Source organism: Carassius carassius, chromosome 7 (genome assembly GCF_963082965.1).
Source record: "Carassius carassius chromosome 7, fCarCar2.1, whole genome shotgun sequence".
In the NCBI taxonomy this organism is placed as follows: domain Eukaryota; kingdom Metazoa; phylum Chordata; class Actinopteri; order Cypriniformes; family Cyprinidae; genus Carassius; species Carassius carassius.
The window spans coordinates 26,815,581-26,826,989 of record NC_081761.1 but is presented as its reverse complement, the minus strand read 5'-3'; the positions used below and the strand labels follow the sequence as shown (position 1 = coordinate 26,826,989).

Below are 11,409 nucleotides of genomic sequence, written 5' to 3'. Positions count from 1 at the left end.
GTTTACAGTGTGTGTGTGTGTGTGTGTGTGTGTGTGTGAGAGAGAGAGAGATATTTCAGATGTTAAGATAATTATGTAAGAGACATTGAGTTTACAGGCTATGGTGGTTTTGCTGTTGTAAACACTGATGTTGTAGAATTTAATATGTTTAAATATACTTCTGTCCTAATCCTTTTCTGAATTTATTCATTTTTTGAATGATAGTGAAAACAAAAACAGGATTGATAAGTATAATTCGGAGGATGAGATGAGATAATCAGTATAAGCCTGTTTTACTGTACCAGTGCTGAGATAATTATTTATAAGGAACTCTATGTTTTTGAATGAATACTGTAATAATAACAGTTTAAAGTGGAGTGAACTGAGGTGAAGAGACGTGTGGCCAAGTATGGTGACCCATACTCGGAATCTGTGCAGTGCATTTAACCCATCCAAGAGCACACACACAGCAGTGAGTAATGAACACACACTCAACGGGAACACACACCCAGAGTAGTGGGCAGCCATATAGCTGCGGCAACCGGGAGCCTTGCTCAAGGGTCTCACAGTCATGGTACTGAGAGTGGAAGTGAGCACTGGTTATTCACTCCCCCCACTACAATACAGTAAACAAGCACACCACTCCATTGAGAACCCCACTTAATGGCAGCTGTGGACATTACTGAAGGTATTCTGGTACAATTATTTCATGTAATCATGTTGATCATTTTATTAACGGCTAAATTATTATTCATTCATTTAACTAATAATTCGATTGTGCAGACCTTTCATTTAAAAAAGAAAGACAGAAAATAAATTTTCCCTTTTCAAAAGGGCACTATGGGCATTAAGAGGCAAAGGGGCAGGTGTTCAAGCACCCTGTGCCCCCGCCCACCCAGCACGTGCATGTAGCATACAAAGTAATTACCAATACACTGCTTAAATCTATAATTGGTTCTGAATGCGTAGTTTTACTAGTTAATAAGAAAACAAAATGAAAGTTTTCAAAAATGTGTCATTGTTTAATAACGCAATGCTTTATTTGGAAAAATATATAATTGATTTGATTTAATATTATTTATTTATATGATTTTTACAAACAAATCTAATTAAATATTTCAAATAATACTTTTTGCTAAGATTTGAGTGCATTTTTGCATTATGGGTAGCCAACATGAGGTCATCGCGTGATGACAGTGCAACGTCATTTAGCAACTTTATAGTAAGCAACAAGTCTTCAGAACTGGTATAATAATAAAATACCCGTTCCTGTGTAATAAAGAGTTGTAGCAGAAAACCACGAGCTTGTATTTGAGGCTGAAAGACATTAAGTTAATCACTTTATCTAATAGTATAACGTTAGTTGAGTGATCATTGCACAAGATACTAGGTGTCATATTTGACCTTGAACATGGTCGAGAAAGTGTGCAATCCATACAGAATAAATAAATTATTAAATAGGCCTAAATGATGTCATATCTATTGCATCATATGTCGAGTGCAAAAGTTTGATTAGCGTAACGTACCAGTCAGATGTGCATCAAAACTCCAGTGTTGCATTTGACGCACCCTTAATAAAATGAAACAGCAATTTACGTTATGTAACAACCGGAGACAACTTACTTTTCAGTCTGTCACTCACCGAGATGTTCTTTCAAATATTTGTATTTGAAAGACTGATTCTCTTCCTCAGTCATGCATCAACTCCCGATGCGCTGTAAAGTGGACTCGTGCTATTTTGACTGAATTCCAACATATGTCAGAGTCGCATGCATGATCCACGGATCAAACGTGGATAAAAGGATAAAAACGTTAGTTCCATTATTTATAAACAATGGTATAACTAATGCGGATTTTTTTATTGCATCTTTTCCGGACTCAAATGACGGAAGTTTTGCGATCGCTGCTTTCTTATCTGCCCCTAGAGCACCGCCCTCCAGAGCCACACACACACACACACACACACACACACACACAGATTGATCAGACATCTGAAAAAGGGAGACAGATGGCTTCAAATACAGTACTTTATAATTATATTATGCCATGTGACACTGTAAACAGAGGCATTACCATAGTAGAGACTGCCACATTAAGACACCCTTCATCTGTAAAGTTCAACTACGGTATAGATGTAGTCATATGTCAAAGTGAGAACATTTAGCAAACCTTATTTAGCACAAAACCTTATTTAATTTCATCCCTTGTTTTAGTTAGACTACATATTTATTTTGTTTCCATATTCAAGTTACTGTCCCCTACTTGTCTTTGTAAATTTGAATTGTTCAAAAAAAGTAAAAGTGAAGAGAGAAACAAAACTTTGAACCAATTGTTTAGCAAAATGATTTAGGCTTAGCTTGGAAGAGCTTGAAACACAACATGCTGGTGACACCTGCTGGTCAGAACTGGTGTAAATCAAACATGCAGGAAAAAAACTCAATATAAAAACAAATTGCAAATGTTCTATTGAGAGCGTAGTCAATTAAATGCAATTGACAATTCATCAAATACCATTAAATATAAAATCTTTATAATATGTACTTTCATTTTGTAAGCTTTTATAGAAGGCTATAGAGCAATAAGAGACTATTCACTTTTACTCATTTTTATTATGCAAATGTTTTATTTAAAATGCCTCTCTCTCTCTCTCTCTCTCTCTCTCTCTCTCTATATATATATATATATATATATATATATATATATATATATATACAGAATTAGGTTAAAATCATAGACCGTGGTCAGTTTTTGAAGCTTCATGAAGCATTGATTCAGACAACCCATCAGTGATGAAGTAGTTTTTGCAAGCATAGGCAAATGTGAATGCAAATCCTAAATGGGAATAACAATTTGCCCATTCAAATCTTAGTTTCCTCTCATTCAAACTGGTTTCTCTTTCACCAAAATTTTTTCTGTAATTTTAAAGAGAAGGAGAAAAAGATAATTCATCAATTTTATATATGATTTGTTTTTTTTTATGTTTCTTTGACATTTCTTTTGATATTTGTTTCAAATTCCACCATTTTTTTTACCATGTTGTGTTTGACACACTGTGTACTTACATTTACATTATGCATTTAGCAGATGCTTTTATCCAAAGCGACTGAGTGCATTCAGGCTATACATTTTTACAGTTTTGCGGACTTTCACAATTTACATGAGTTGTAGAAAATTTATGATAGAGAAAACTTGCAATCAAGTGAACTGTGAACGGAAACGAAACAAGTCAGATTAGATTACAGGTTCAGTCAGGTGGAGATGGGGTTGGAGAAAGGAGTTTGATTTCCGAGCAGCAATGCGATAGAAGAAGAATGGGAATTAGAATTTAAATGGACCACTGTAATCGGTGTCAAGACTGGATTGGTAGACATCAGGAGCAGCTGACTATCAACTGATGCGAGCTTGATATTATGTTTCTGTTTTGGTGGTGGTGGTGGGGGGGGGTTCTATAATGATGACACGAACTCTTGGAATTGACAATAAATGCTTTGGCTGTATGAATATGCTAAGATATACCTTCAAGTTGAGTCCTCGGAGCTTCTATCTCTCTCTGTCTCTGCTCCTCATTCTCCTTCAGGAGACGTTGTTTCTCTTTCTCAATCGCTCTCTCTACCCTTTCAAGCATCTCACTGGTGTAGTATTGCCCACCATTCCCAGTGACCATTTTATCAATCTGGTCGAGCAACTGATTGACCTGTTCAGGGTTGTGTTCTTTATTGTTGAACACATGGTATCGTCCACTGCATGTTTTGATGAAACTGAGCAGTTCTGAGTTGTCCCACACAAATCTGTGAATGTTTCGGCCCTCCAGTCGATCTCCATGAGTGAACAATGTCATGATGTAATTGGAGGATTCCTCACCAAAAACGGCTTGAATGATTCTAACAGCTTCTGCTTCTTCATCAGTGAATCTGCCGAGCTGAATCACAACTAAGAAGACATGTGGACCAGGAGCAGAAAGAGGGATACAGAGTTTAATTCTGTTGACTACTTCATCTACAGTTAGGCTGGTGTCAAACAGACCTGGAGAGTCAATGACAGATACATTTCTGCTGTTTATAATTGCATTAAATTTTTCACATTGTCCAGTCACAGAGGAGGATGATATCTCTGATTTAAAAACCTTCTGTCCCAAGATAGTGTTGCCTGTTGTGCTTTTTCCGTTGCCTGTTTTTCCAACCAAAAGAATCCGGAGCGGCTCGCCTGGAAGATGCACCAAACATTAACGAGAACTCTTGTTTATATATATATATATATTAGGGCTGCATGGTTAAGATAAAAATCATAATTGTCGATTATTCCCTTGAAATTGTAATTGCGATTATTAGTTATGATTATCACAATTTACAGTGAATTATGTCTATACGTTTGATGCAACTGCATGCCGTATTTTTATATGAAAATAAACAAGCGTAAAACACTCTAACTTAAAAACGTTCAATTTGATAGCAAGTTAGATAAACGGGAGGATGTTGCCCCTGCTACTTTTCAGGTATGTTTAGGTCCAACTGCACAGTGTAATACTGGTGATTTTGTTAGTCAGGGTTTTGCTTCATCTAATTTGACCTGTGGTCGTGTGCTGCCTATTAAGATGGTATTTCCTTCCTTTGGGGGAGTGCATGATGAGAAAGATCCTCTAGTTTACTTGGAAAGATGTAAAGATTTCTTAGCTCTTGACCAATGTCAAATAGTGAAATACTTGCAACAATGTGTAGTGTTCTACATGCTTCTGCCCGGGACTGGTGGGAGACAGTGAGGTTTGAAATTGACACCTGGGAAGATTTTCAGCAAGCTTTTTTAGCTGTCTTTTTGCCAAAAGACTATCAAGATGTGTTGGAGGATCAAGTACGAGATCGGTTGCAAGGGGCAACTGAAAGTGTCCGTGACTTTACATTCTCATTTCAAGCTTTGTTTAAGCATTGGAATAAGGAACCTACTGAGGATGAGGTTTTAAAGGCCCTATTAAAAGCTATGAACCCTTGTTTTGCTTGTCAGCTTTGAGGTCGTACCTAGACTGTTGGGGAACTGGTGAGACTGGGGACTCAAATGGAGAGAGATTTTGATCTTCAGAGAAGGTATAATCAGCTGCAGTTGACTGAGAGCACTACATTAGACCAGAATTCACAATTTAGAAAAATAAAAGAGGTAGATAGAAAGACCATCTTGCCTTTAGAGCAACGAAATCTATTGTGTCTATTGTGTTGGAGGTGTCATGAGAATCATTCTCCAGGTTCTTGTCATAATTTTAAGGCTGCTTTAAGTGGAAAATCCTCTGGGGGTCAAGCCCAAAATTGTAAAGAATTCCAGGGTCATAGTCATCAACAAGGTGTAGTATCTGCCTATGATACTCAACGACTTGTAAAGAAGGACCCAACTGGTAGCAGACAGGACAAGAGAGTTAGCCCCGTAGTTCTAAGACAGTTAGTTGTTCCCTTAACTGTGAGGAACTGTACTGGGAAAGCACTTGTAGATACAGGGGCCACCTACACACTGTTGCATTTTGATTTGTGGACAAGATGAAAGGACATAAGGAGCAACTTGATGCATGGCATGAAGGACCACTCTATCTGGCTAATGGTGATGCTACTGTTCCTCTTGGAAAGAAATTTCTGGATTTTTATTTGCACGATTTGCATTTTCAGGTTCCTACAGTAATCCTTCCAGCCCAGAACCTTGTTTATTCAATGGTGCTGGGCTTAGATTTCATAGGGTTGACTGGTTTGCAGCTTAATATTAAAGATCAGTTGTACAGTTTCTCAGGGGACCTGAAAAATCGTGTTTTTCCTCTTTCAGCAACCAATTACCTCAGAGGATTCAAGGAGGTCGTGTACACCACCTGTGGATTGTAAGCCTACTGCTTCTCTTTATTCCTCAATCCCTCCTGTCCAGATTGAGTGGTCAGCGAGTGAATATATGGAGAATTATGTGCAGGAAGAAACTAGTCTAGAACTTGTGGAGTTAGTGCAAAGCAAGGTCAATGAGAGTAATTTATCAGCCAAAGAGTCTTGTTCTTTTGTTCTTTTGTTTGAACATCCTGAAGTATGTACTCCTACTCTTGGTAGAACTCATGTAGTCCAGCATAAGATTGTTGTAAGTACAGATGTGGTTGTTGCGCAAAAGCCCTATAGGTTACCCGTACATAAAAATTGAAATAGTGAACAAATCGACGATATGCTTACACGAGACATTATTCAGCCATCTTATTCTCCTTGGGCATCACCTATTGTACTAGTTCCTAAAAAAAGATGGAGGCCAAAGGTTTTGTGTTATCGAATGTGGTGAGTGAAAGTGATACATTCCTTCTTCATACTGTGGGTGAAATCCTGGAGTCCCTTGCTGTAGCCAGTTTGTTTAGTACCCTTGATCTTAACAGCGGGTACTGGTAAGTGGCAATGGACCCAGACAGTATGGCTAATACTGCTTTTGTGTCCCCTTTTGGGTTGTATGAATTCAGGGTGTTACCTTTTGGTTTAAAGAATGCTCCAGCCACCTTTCAAAGGCTTATAAATAGAGTGTTGGCTGACTGTTTAGGACAGTGTTGTTTAGTTTATCTAGATGACATAGTCATTTATTCATCAAATTTCTGTCAGCATATACAGGATCTCCAAAGGGTTTTTGAAGTGTTTGCAAGAGGCAGGACTTACCCTTAAACTTCAGAAATGTCATTTCTGTTTAACAGAAATTAAGTTTCTTGGCCATGTGGTGACCACCGAAGGGGTGATGGCAGATCCTGCTAAAACCGAGGCCATCCAGGATTTCCCTGTCCCAAAAAATCTAAAAGAACTTCAGCGGTTTTTGGGGATGATGGATGGTATCATAGGTATGTTCCTAATTTTTCAGCTATCGCTGAACCCTTAAATGCCTTGAACGAAAAGGAGCTTGTTTCCAGTGGACAGCTGAATGTCAAGCTGCCTTTGAGAATTTGAAAATGCACCTTTCTTCTCCACCTATACTGGGACACCCTAATCATACTTGCACATTTGTAGTTTATACAGATGCCAGTTCAACAGGTTTGGGTGCTGTTCTTGGCCAGCGACCATTTACATCTGGTACAACTGAAGAAGTACTGGCATATGCAAGCCGTACACTTACTGGTGCAGAAAGAAATTATTCTACCACAGAGAGGGAGTGTTTGGCCATTGTTTGGGTGGTTGAAAGGTGGCGGCATTATCTGGAAGGAGTCTTTTATTGTTGTGACTGATCATGCATCTCTCCTTTGGGTGTTTAACACTACCAAGGCAAACTCTCGCCTGCTTCGTTGGGCTTTGAAATTGCAAGAGTTTGAATTTATTCTTGAATACCACAAAGGAAAGCTTAATAGTGCACCCGATGCTTTGTCTCGTGTTAGTAGTTCTGATTTTTCCCCAATAGTCGCTGCTTATACTCATAAGCAATCCCCAGATAGTCTGGTCTTGCAGTTTACTCTCTCTGATGAGGATATTTGGACCGCACAGCAGCAAGGGGAGGCCAAAGAGTATATAGGAGTATAATTGATAAAATGCAGAGTCCTGATGATTCTGGATTTGTCATTTTAGAGGACAAGGTTTACCGGAAGGTGACTCATCCTTCCCAGGGAATCCATTTTCAAGTGTATGTCCCACCGATTCTTCGCCAGACTATGTTGGAAGCATATCATTCCAACCCGTTAAGTGGTCCTTTTAGTCGTTATAAGACACAAAAAAGGTTAATGGATGTTGCCTTTTGACCAAACATGTGAAGAGATGTTTCAGAATTTGTAAAAAAAAAAAATGTGTCAGTTGTCAACAATGTAAACCTGAGTGTCATAAACAAGCTGGCATGTTACAGCAGACTAAAGCACATGAACCATGGGAATTGCTCGGCGTGGATCTTATGGGACCATTGCCACATAGTAGGCAAGGTAACACCCAACTATTGGTAGTAGTAGATTATTATAGCTATTGGGTGGAGTTGTTTCCTCTTCGAAAAAGCTACTGCTGTGACAATTGCACAAACACTAAGGAAGGAAATATTGACACAGTGGGGTGTTCCGAAATTTTTGTTGTCAGACAGAGGTCCCCAATTTACCTCTGAAATTTTGCAGGAGCTGTGTAGCAGTTGGGGAGCCTGCCTTCCCCTCTGCTGCAGAGTTGGATCGTAAGGAAATGGAGGGAGTCTTGAAGATTTTTACTGAGGAGTCAGAAGATGAGGATTTTCTAGGGTTTTGATTAAATTATGTCCTGGCTTAGCTAGTACTACTTATTGCAATGCCAAATTATTTGGAAATGAGTGAAATGTAAATTTTGAATACTGGAACTAGTGTTTTTTTATGCGATTGTTGTTGCAGGGTTTCATGTATTGACATTTTCCTGTAAAGAGTATATTGCAGAACATAAGGGCATCTTTTTCCATGGGGGGAAGAATGTGACCGCCGTCACTGATTTTTGGTTTTCTATTTAGTACTGGGAGTGGCGCTCTTAAGCATATATATGGGGAACCAGGTATTTAAGGAAGTATGATTGCATCTTTCTTTCTCTCTCTCGCCGTGGTTAGGCATGCGGGTTATTCCCGGTCATGGTCACACTAGCACATGGCTTGTGAGTGTTTTGGTAGGCCAATTTGCATTAATGTGTTCATGCTACATTTAATGCTGCCGTCTTTTGTGTATTAATGCTTACGATTCCTATTTTGAGGAATGTGATTCCCTCATTGAATTTCGTAAAGCATTAAGAAGTTATTGGATGTAATTCACGTGTAAATGGAGTTTTTGAGAGAGAGTTTTTTCCAATTGGTTGTGAAATTATGATGGTGATTTCAATGCTAATTCAGGGCATTATATATAGTGTGTTTTGAGGACGTTTTTGGTGTAGGGAGATTTTTATTGTATTTATTTTGGCGCTCAAGTTGCCGATTTCAGTTATAATTATTGTGTGATGTTATTGTAGCGCCCCCTACCCTCTTCCTTGATGGGTGGAGCACCGGGTTCTAATAATGTGTCTCTCGACTTAACAAATTTACTTCCTTCCTGTTTTCCCCCCTGATCACCCTACTTAAATGAAGATGTTAAATGATTATTTTTCTGCAACACTATAATATGAAATCCAACAAAAAAAGGTAAGTTCTTGTCAATAAACAAGTGATTTTATTTAACAAAGACAGATGAAATAATGAAATATTTAAAATAAATAAATAAATGTATTTAAATAAATGTAGTAAATGAAATTCAATAAAAGATGAATAAATAAAAATAATTAAATGAAATTCTTAAATGCCTGTTGTGTATTTCCTTTCACACAAAATCACCTTTTATCCTCTTAGATCAGAAATTCCAATGTAATACTCGAATATTAATATTCAATTTTGTATCTGAAAAAAAATCTGTAATATAATCCCCTTTGGATCTATAATACAATCTCAAAATCAAAATGCAAAATACAATCAGAGAAAATCAATGAGCAAATTAGACAACAAATATGTAATGTGGGCCCACACTCACTCTTAGCTTCAAGAACCCCAACCTGTTGCAGGCCTGTGTCGTTGCTTGAGAACGGTGTGGCCGTGAAAACCAACAAATGGCCTCTTCGCTCCAAAGAGCTAAATAAACAAACAAATGTACCTGAGTCTTCCCGTTTCAACACACGCGCTGTCCACCGATCACGTTAGACACTCCGTATGCGTCTGCAGTCTCACCAGCTGTCCGCTGAATGATTACGAATCCCGCGATACCAGCAGGGGCGCCCCCAAGGGGTGGCCAGGGGTGGCCACGGCCACCACTGAATAAACTCTGGCCACCCCTGTGGCCACCCCTAGGATGATTTTCAGTGTGTAACGTACTATAAATTTAAATGCAGAATGTAAATTAATAATAGTTTAAGAAGTGGGGGAAAAAATAAATAAAAATGCAGCACATGCTGCAGCCACCAAAAAAGATTGCAGATTGGCAGCACCGGAGTAGTCCTCCCCCCGTCCAAACAAATCACAAGAGGGTGCACATACGTCTAGAGGGTCTAGACTGGTTCGCATACGGATTTGTAGTGCGTTCTTTCACTTGAAATTTAGAATTATCACATTTTTCAAGATATGGGGCAGAAAATGTATAGATCTATATAGTTTATATAATTTCATATAGTTATTATCACACGAAGAGTTACATTTTTCTCTAAAAGTCAGCATAATTACAAGTGTAACATTGCTTTTATACAACAGTTCAAACAAAAATCATTCCAAACACAGCCACTGTTTTGCGTCTCTGAGCAACATGACAGTGATTCGTTCCTGAATAAATCAACCGTTTAAATGATTCGGTTCAATCGCAATGACTCACTTATTAACAGTGACTCACTGCCACCTACTGCGGTTTTAATTTCATATTTACGGTACCTTCTCATTTTGTAAATAATTTCGAACATCAGTTTTCAATGTTTTATTTTTAAAATATCAGAACATTATTTATTAATTTATAACTGCAGGCTAAAGTTACCACGTCCCACAGAGCTGCATTAAACAGTGTGTAAAAACATCTCAATGGCACTTCATATGCAGCTTCTGTTTTCTCTGCATTGCAAAGATCATTTTTGTTGATACTGATTGCATTTGCTTGGTAACAGCCCAAATGCAAGTATTTGACCTAAAAGATGGTGCACACTTCTAGAAAAAATGGCGTAAAGGTAAAAATAAAAAATTCAGGAGTCATCTGTCAGCACAATTAGAAATAAGATATCAGCACAATTAAAGTGACATTATTGTCTATTTATCGTTATCGATAAAATCCCAGAAATACCAGGGATACAATTTTTTTGTCAATATTGGAAACCCTTAATTATTTTCTCTGTATTTTGGTGTGCCACCCCAAGATTTACTGTGGCCTCATCTGGCCACCCCTGTTAAAATTTTCTGGGGGCGCCACTGGATGCCAGAGGAATTCTAAACCACGAGGGGATTTAGAACACTATCTGGTTCCTCGTAATGTACTCGTCTTCCCCGGAACGATTTATAAACTCAGATGCCGCGAGTAGATTTTACTCGACGTAAAAGAAAAAAAAGATTACAGTGCACACATTAGCAGTAACATAAGTCTGTTTAAACTCTTAGTCAAAGTATAACAAATCAAACAAATTACAGAAACGTTCTTTAACATTTTCTGTATACTAAATATACTCTTTGACCACTTAGTCAGCAGTTATTTGGGTATATTTTCTCTCCAAATCACCGGAGAAAAAATGCGACATCTCTTTCCGATCTGCCTCCATCTCTCTCTCCTCTCTCTCCCAATCGAAATGATCAATACCCACACATAGGCGGGAGCAAGTAAACTAATGTCCAATCAAAAAAAAAAAACATACATGCTGATCAAACCCACATGTTGAGACATGTACACCTCACATAAACTTGACCGTAATCTATATAACATTAGTTAAAATGAAATTGCGGCAAACATATATAACCACATAACGTTTATGACAGTTTAACCCT

At 38.1% G+C, this 11,409-nt stretch overlaps 1 protein-coding gene across 1 annotated transcript; it reads right to left on the bottom strand.

The window, feature by feature from the left end:
- Positions 1-3,484: 3,484 nt before the first annotated feature.
- On the bottom strand, positions 3,485-6,048 carry LOC132143296 (GTPase IMAP family member 7-like). Its single transcript, XM_059553410.1, has 2 exons — positions 6,033-6,048; positions 3,485-4,182 (listed from the first exon to the last, which is right to left on the bottom strand). The coding sequence occupies exons 1-2, from the start codon at positions 6,046-6,048 to the stop codon at positions 3,485-3,487; spliced, it is 714 nt and encodes a 237-aa protein (XP_059409393.1).
- Positions 6,049-11,409: the final 5,361 nt, after the last annotated feature.